General features: G+C 42.1%; 2 protein-coding genes across 2 annotated transcripts in view; one reads left to right on the forward strand and one right to left on the reverse strand.

Moving 5' to 3' along the window:
• LOC106013672 (protein lev-9) overlaps positions 1-7,500 on the reverse strand; it is a gene marked incomplete at both ends in the record, with an annotated part of 36,831 nt that overhangs the window by 22,998 nt on the left and 6,333 nt on the right.
• The window catches only part of LOC101861630 (glucose dehydrogenase [FAD, quinone]), an 18,828-nt gene that overhangs the window by 5,575 nt on the left and 5,753 nt on the right, over positions 1-7,500 (forward strand). Inside the window, exon 2 of the mRNA XM_005111706.3 lies at positions 2,929-3,102. Coding sequence (XP_005111763.1) covers positions 2,929-3,102 — 174 coding nt within the window. The remainder of the gene's footprint in view (positions 1-2,928; positions 3,103-7,500) is intronic.

A 7,500-nucleotide genomic window follows, 5' to 3' on the forward strand; every position in this document is an offset into this window, starting at 1 on the left:
TGTGTGTGTGTGTGTGTGTGTGTGTGTGTGTGTGTGTGTGTGTGTGTGTGTCCATCTTGCTAAGTACTTGCAAACTGTTTTATAACCAGCGCCCACATGTACTACCTCTAACCCTATCCGTACGTCGTGTTTTACAATCGTATCCATACGACGTGGGGAACTGTGTGCCACCACTTCCCAAAGAGGAAATTTACTCGTTAATTTGATCCGTACGCTTTTCATAGCAGTCTGTCAAAATGATTTTTTGAGAAATACTGAAAGTTTCAAAGAAATTCTCGCTCCAGAAGGATTCTAAAATGTGAAGAATACAACCCCGGGGGTACAACATGATCCCAGGGCGTACGGAAAGGGTAAAGAGGATTAAATGTTCGCACCGCCCACCTGCATACATTTCTAAAAGGGATACTAAATCATCCCCGTCCCTACCGGGCTGATCCTCTTCGCCCACCAAAATTAGCAAATCGCTCACTAGTGGGCGATATCGCCCAGGTTGTCAACACCGATCATGTGTCTATTTTTAATTTTTATTTATATTTTTGGTAAGTGTTTGACAGCGCTAGCAACTCCATATGTATAATATATTTTAGCAACCTGGTGACATGTGTCACTTTTCCGGTAAAACTACGACAGCAACAGAGTTGAAAGTTGGCAAGTGCCTGCAAAAAGATAAATAGGTCCCCATGACGGAGCCCAATTTTTTATTTAGATCTATTCATTTCCTGAATTTAAACATATATATTTGACAAAAACTTCCTGTCCTTTTTTGGCCCTTGTGATTATTCCACTGAGAAACGAAACAAATCTGCGAGGCTGTCCTTCACAACGGCAGTGCCGGAAGTGATATTTCGCGAGGCGCATTTTGTTTTGAGAGTAAATATCTAGACTTTCAAAATTTTTGCCATCTCTCAAGATTTATTGCTCCATTTCAGTAGAGTGTAAATATAGTAGGCCAATGACTTTCAGTTGATGTTAAAGCACCTATCATTCCTTTCATCGAAAGCTAGTTTTATATAACGTCATATGAGCACGCGGGACACATTAATAAGCATTTTCAATTTGGTAGTAATTAATTTTGATGAATTTTACCAGGGTGGCAGGTGAAGCGTACTCTTATCGATTTTAGGACCACCCCAAACACACACACACATACACAAACACACACACAAGACACATACACAAACACACACACAGACACACACACACACACACACACCACATACAAACACACACACACACACACACACACACACACACACACACACACACACACACACACACACACACACACACACACACACCACATACAAACACACACACACAACTACGCAAATAAAGAAACAATAACTTGTTATTCATCACGTTTTTGAAACAAGAGTTTGAGGAATTTTAAGCCCTATTACTTGAGCCACATCTCATTACCTTAAGGAAGATCTAATAAAGTGAACCAATTTAATTAAAACGGTAAATCTTGCACTTTGCCAGTTGAGCCTGGCGCCATCGATAAGTAGAAAAAAGAGCGAAATCAATTACCATAAGGAAATGAAAAACAACGCTTATTATTATCATCATCTAGAATCATTCAGTTTTAGGGGTTTTTTTTTTGCGATCGTAAATTGATTATGTTTCCATCACTCATCAACACAATTAGGAGGCGAGCTGCTTGTTCTTCAGTCTTGCCTGTCAATGCCAGCCAGGGCTGAGTAGGATTGAGAATCCTTGCAGCAAGACATTGAACTGACGTCTTTCGCGATGCAAGGAACGACGAAAATGTTAATGAAATGTCCAATGCACACTGCAGAAATATTCGTCAAATCTCCATTCGATATGGTTTGATACCGCAAAGGACTTCCCCCTTTTTCCTTCACGGGGGGAGGATGGGAAAAATCAGGACACTCCCCCCCCCCCAACCAATCAAATATTTTGTTTTGTTTTAGTAGAGGTTTTACGGCGCTCGCAACTGCATAAGGTCATATGAGCGCCAGAGGATTAGAGGCGTTACAAGAGAGTAACAAACATAAAAAAGAAGAAGGCGAGATAACGACGATAGATGTTTCATAGGAAAGAAGAAGCAAACCACACCACAGCACCCGCCAACCACCCACTCCAATAAAATATGTCACGACGCTGTGGAATCAGGCACTCGTCAAGTTTTGGACATTATATAGGGTTATTGGTATCAACCTAAAACTTATTAATTTGACTTGATTTCGGTTTAAAAAATGCCCATCTATCTTGAATGGAAGTCGAGATATTTGCGACTGAAGGAGGTGTGGGTCACCTCGTGTCAGAGATAAATTTAGTGGGAAAATGGCCGCCAAAGTTTGGTGACTTCCAAAGCTTGAGTGTCCTTGAAAACTGCAATTATACATTTTTTGTGACTAAATTTGATTTTTAAAAACCCTTTCCATAAAAATTCCCGCAGGAATATGTCTTTGAATGGTCATAAAAGGCGTTGAGCCAAAAAAAAGAAAAAGAAAAAAAAACGAGAATTTGAAGAAACCCAACCCAAACAAACTTAGCAGCAAGTTTAATATGCTGGCTGCTTTGATATCCTTATTATGACGTGAACCTGGTTTTCACCACGACGCCTTACAAATAAAATGTTTGGTTTTCTATGTCACAATCCGATTCATTATAACATACCAAATTTGATGGAGCAAAGCAGAAGTCTGTTTGATAAATCGTCAACAAGCTGTTAAAATGTACCATGCCTAAAAAGCAACGATTTTCAGTAGAGACGAAAAAAAAAAAAAAGAAACGACATGACTTGTGACCCATCCTTCGCCAAACTATGCTGATAAAAAAAGCGAAATAACGTCATCCTCAAGTCTACCAATTAAACAAAATTAAATCCAGAAAACAAAGCATTGATATTAATGTTTCTCTTTCCTCCCCCTCCTCGCCCTGCTACCCCCCCCAATCTCCCAGTTGGCTCTGGATCCGCTGGAGCTGTCTTAGCCAATCGTCTGTCGGCAAACCCTGACGTCACAGTGCTTCTTTTAGAAGCAGGGGGAAGCAATCGTGGCTACAGAGAGCTCAGAGTTCCTGTCTTTATGTGGCAGGCTGGAATACACGAGCATCTGTTCTTTAATTACCTAACAGGTAAGAGTGAAAATGAAGTTGAAAATATATTATATCTGCTCCTTTTCTATGAAATCGTTTTTAGTTAATAACAATAAATGATAAATTATGACATTTATATGACGCTCGCATAGAAAGGAACTGGCCACCCTACCACAATATGCCGAAGGCCCAGGAAGTTGTCCCACTAACAAGGCAATCCTCAATGTCCGGATCGGATGCAGGAACAACTTTACTTTTTGTATAGCGCTCAACCCCGAATAACATACACAGGCTCTTGTGAGTGTATGTGTGTGTGTGTGTGTGTGTGTGTGTGCGCGCGCGCGCGCGCGCGCGCGCGTGTGTGTGTGTGCGCGCGCGTATGTATGTGAATATTGCATTTGTATGTGTTCAATTCGAAGGTTGCATATTCTTTAAAGTGTGAATTTTAGCCAAATGTAAGGCTTTTTTCTTCTTTCCAATGTTCTTTTAATTAATATAGCGTTCAACCCCGAATACAATACACAGGCTCTGAGCGCAATACAACACAACAATAACATAAAACTTTTTGTTCTGACCATCAGAAAATCTCTCCAAATATTCGCCGTATTAAATTATAAACAGTCAAATTGCTCCAGTGGCCACCTGTCCCAGACAATCACCAATACAAATGGCCACTTCCCACTTTCTCCTTTTCATTAAAGAAACAATTATTAGGCCTATCATTCATAATGACATCTGTCATATTATATTTGTGAAAGTTCTTCACTTTGGCAGCCTGAAACTTCGGAACCATTTAAGTTTCGAATTTGAAAAAATTAACGGTGGCTCAGAATCATTTAAAGGATGCACAGTTTTACTGAGGAGTCTGAAGTCATTGCAGTTTAATTTTCAGTTGTTCATTAGTTTCGTTTATGTGAAAGTCCGTCTTCTAAGACATCATGATAAACAAGTGAGGCTTCCGTTCACAAGGAGTGTGCGCACTGATCCCAGACCTTTGAAATTTTGAAGTGTACAACCATGACAGCGGAATAGAGAATCAATCTATACATCTCTATAATATCTAGATTCTAGACCTTCTAATTTTTTTTTCATCTCTCAAGATTTATTGCTCCATTCTAGTAGAGTGTAAATATAGTAGGTCAATGACTTTCAGTTGATGTTAATGCACCGATTATTCCTTTCATCGAAAGGGGGTCCAGCTAGTTGTTCTATAAGTCCACCTGTCTAAGACAACGCCTTTGCGCCTAGAAAATGGCGTGTGGCCGCCTTGGGCAATTTAAACTGTATTTACGTGTGTGTGTGTGTGTGTGTGTGTGTGTGTGTGTGTGTGTGTGTGTGTGTGTGTGTGTGTGTGTGTGTGTGCGCGCGCGTGCGTGTGCGTGCGCTTATGTATGTGCATATGGCATTTGTATGTTTATATATTATATATTTGGCAACTTGGAAACACATGTGTCACTTTTCCCCATAAAACTACGACAGCTACAAAGTTAAAAGTTAGCAAGTACATGCAAAAAGATAGAGAGGTCCCCATGACGGAGCCCGATTTTTGTTTTATTCATTTCCTGAATTTATACAAATATATTTGTCAAAAAGTTCCCGTCCTTCTTTAACCGTTGTGATTAATCCACAGAGAAACGAAACAAATCTGCTTAGTTGTCCTTTATAACAGTGCCGAAAGTGATATTCGGGAGGCGCTATTTTATTTAAAGTATAGATCTAGACCTTCTAAGTTTTGCATTTCTCAAGATTTACTGCTACATCCCGTAGAGTGTAAATATAGTAGGGCAATGACTTTCAGTTGATGTTAATGCATCGATCATTCCTTCCATCGAAATGGGGCCCAGCTAGTATAAGATATTCGTGAGAGTACGAAGATGTTAATACAACGCTGAGTATGAACGGGCCTTTTTGGGTAAATTACGCCCCCTTTTGTTCAATTCGAAGGTTGCGTATTCTTTAAAATATGTTTTTTAGCCACGTTTAAGGTTTTATCTTCTTTCCAATGTTCGTTTCTTCCACTTTTAAGGCTCAATGTTTTTTAAAATGTCAAAATTTTAATATTGCACTATGATGGTAAAGTGCAAATGTAGAAACAATTGCTATGACTTTTGGCCCAATGCCTGAAACCACAATCACCTTTCATCAAAAACAGCAAATGCGCTTTAGCAGGTTACACCTGCCTAAACTTCTGCAAACAAAAAACAACAGCAGCAGCAGCAACACAAACAACAACATCAAAACCAGAGAGACAACAACAAAAACAACAACAACAACAACAACAACAACAACAAACACACAAAAACAACAACAGAAACAACACAGTAATAGCTAAGACCACACAGAAGATGAGGATGCTCGGCGCTGCAGCGCACTCAAAATGGGGATGGAGGAAAGACGACCTACGCAAGGTCTACCTCACTCCTATACAAAGTGTTCTCAACTTTGCGAGCAGCAGCTGGCAATCGTGGCTGAGCAAAACTCTGATAAATAATCTGGAGGTGATTCAAAACAGATGTCTGCGACTGATTACCACCCACGCCCAGTCCTCACCGATCGAGGCACTTTGAGCTGAAACGGGGGTCCCAAGCATTCAGTCCACCATAAATGCTAACTGTCTCCGATCAAGAGAGAAGGCCCTCCGACTGAACAACGACCACCCTCGACGAATAGCGGCAACGGGACAAGTGCACAGACGCCTAAAAGGACGCAGGGATTTCCGAAAAAGGGCCGAAGACGTCAGCAAAAAGAGCCCACATCTGTTCGACTGCGAGAGGAGGCCCATCACTTACTTCGAAACCAGGCCCTGGGAACGTGGAATCAACCCCGACATCACTTTCCCCCACCTGTACGGCACGAGTGGAAGGAGTGACTCCAGTGGGAAGATTCAAAGCGCTGCTGTTCGTCGAGCACGAGAGCTTGGCGCACAGTACAATATCTACAATGACGGCTCGGCTAGGGCAGGAACAACGGACGGCGGCGCTGGAGTCGTCATCACAACGGGGAACCCGTCCAACAATACCGTTGTCGAGACATTGAGGGAGAAAGGTGCCATATTTACGTGCTCTTTCGAGGAAGAAAGGAGAGCCTTGGAAATGGCCATTGACTGGATTGACAAAGAGTGCGATGCATCCAACTCGGTCGCTATCTTCACCGACAGTCAATCACTATGCATGGCACTAGTGGGAACATCACCATCCTTCGACCAAATGCGACTACGCATAAATAATGTAGTACCTCAACCCACGATTCAGTGGATCTCTGGTCACCGCGATATCGTCGGCAACGATCTCGCTGACAGTAATGCCAAACTGGCAACAGCGCTGCCGGGTCCAGGCCGCCAAATTACTTATGACAGTGCGTGCACCCAGATAAAACTAATTACAAAAAGACCCCCCTATATGCCACACACGGACGAAGGAAGTATACAGGGCATTTTCCTTAAAACGAGAGGCTCTTATTATGTCCAAATCAGGACCGGTCATTTCTCTGGGCTTCGGTCCTACAAATATAGAATAGACAAAACATCGGACCCAATATGTCCATTGTGCAGCGAGGAGCCCCAAGATTTGGAGCACTGGCTGCAGAGATGCCCCGCCACGGAGGCCCGGCGGTGGCATCTCTTCGGGGAGGATTCAGGGAGGTTGGACTGCCCCACCCGCTACCCAAGGGAGGCGGTGGCCCTGGCGAAGAGCACACTCTTCGGGGCTCCGAACATTTCGAACGGATAGGCTACCACACACACACAACAACAACAACAGCAGCAATAACAAGACAAGACAAAAAGAGCTGTTCTTTCGGATGTGGTGAATGTTGTAACGTGATCACAAGTTTAAACACTCATGATATTCTCATAATAGAGAAAAAGAGAAGCCATTGGGAAAACTTGCCCTTTAACCCTGGGTCATATTTTGTACCCCCAGGATTGTATTCTTCACATTTTAGAATACTTCTAGTGCGAAGATCTCCTTGAAACTTTCAGTATTTTTCAAAAAATAATCTTGACAGACTACTATGCAAAGCCTACGGATTGGATTAACTATTAAATTTCCTCTTTGGAGAGTGGTAGCGCAGAGTTCGTATGGATACGATAGTAAAACACAACGTACGGATATGGTTAAAGAGTCCTATTGACCACATGCATGATTAGATCGGCTGGGGTCAGGTCAGGTAGTGGCTTTGGTCTGTGTCCACAATATCAAATCAAAATCTTCGTCCAGACAGTCAATTAAGGCCTACAGCATTTCTGACTCAAACAAAAGGTACGACCCCCAATGTCATGTGACACTACCAAGCTTGCGATTGATTGTTGGACCGGATTTTCATAAAATTTATCGGATCGTGATCCAGAAAATAGAGAATATTTGATGCTGTAGGATTTGATTTGGTCAAATGTTGTCAAAATCATCTCTCTCTCTCTCTCTCTCTCTCTCTCTCTCT

Source organism: Aplysia californica, unplaced genomic scaffold (genome assembly GCF_000002075.1).
Source record: "Aplysia californica isolate F4 #8 unplaced genomic scaffold, AplCal3.0 scaffold01106, whole genome shotgun sequence".
In the NCBI taxonomy this organism is placed as follows: domain Eukaryota; kingdom Metazoa; phylum Mollusca; class Gastropoda; order Aplysiida; family Aplysiidae; genus Aplysia; species Aplysia californica.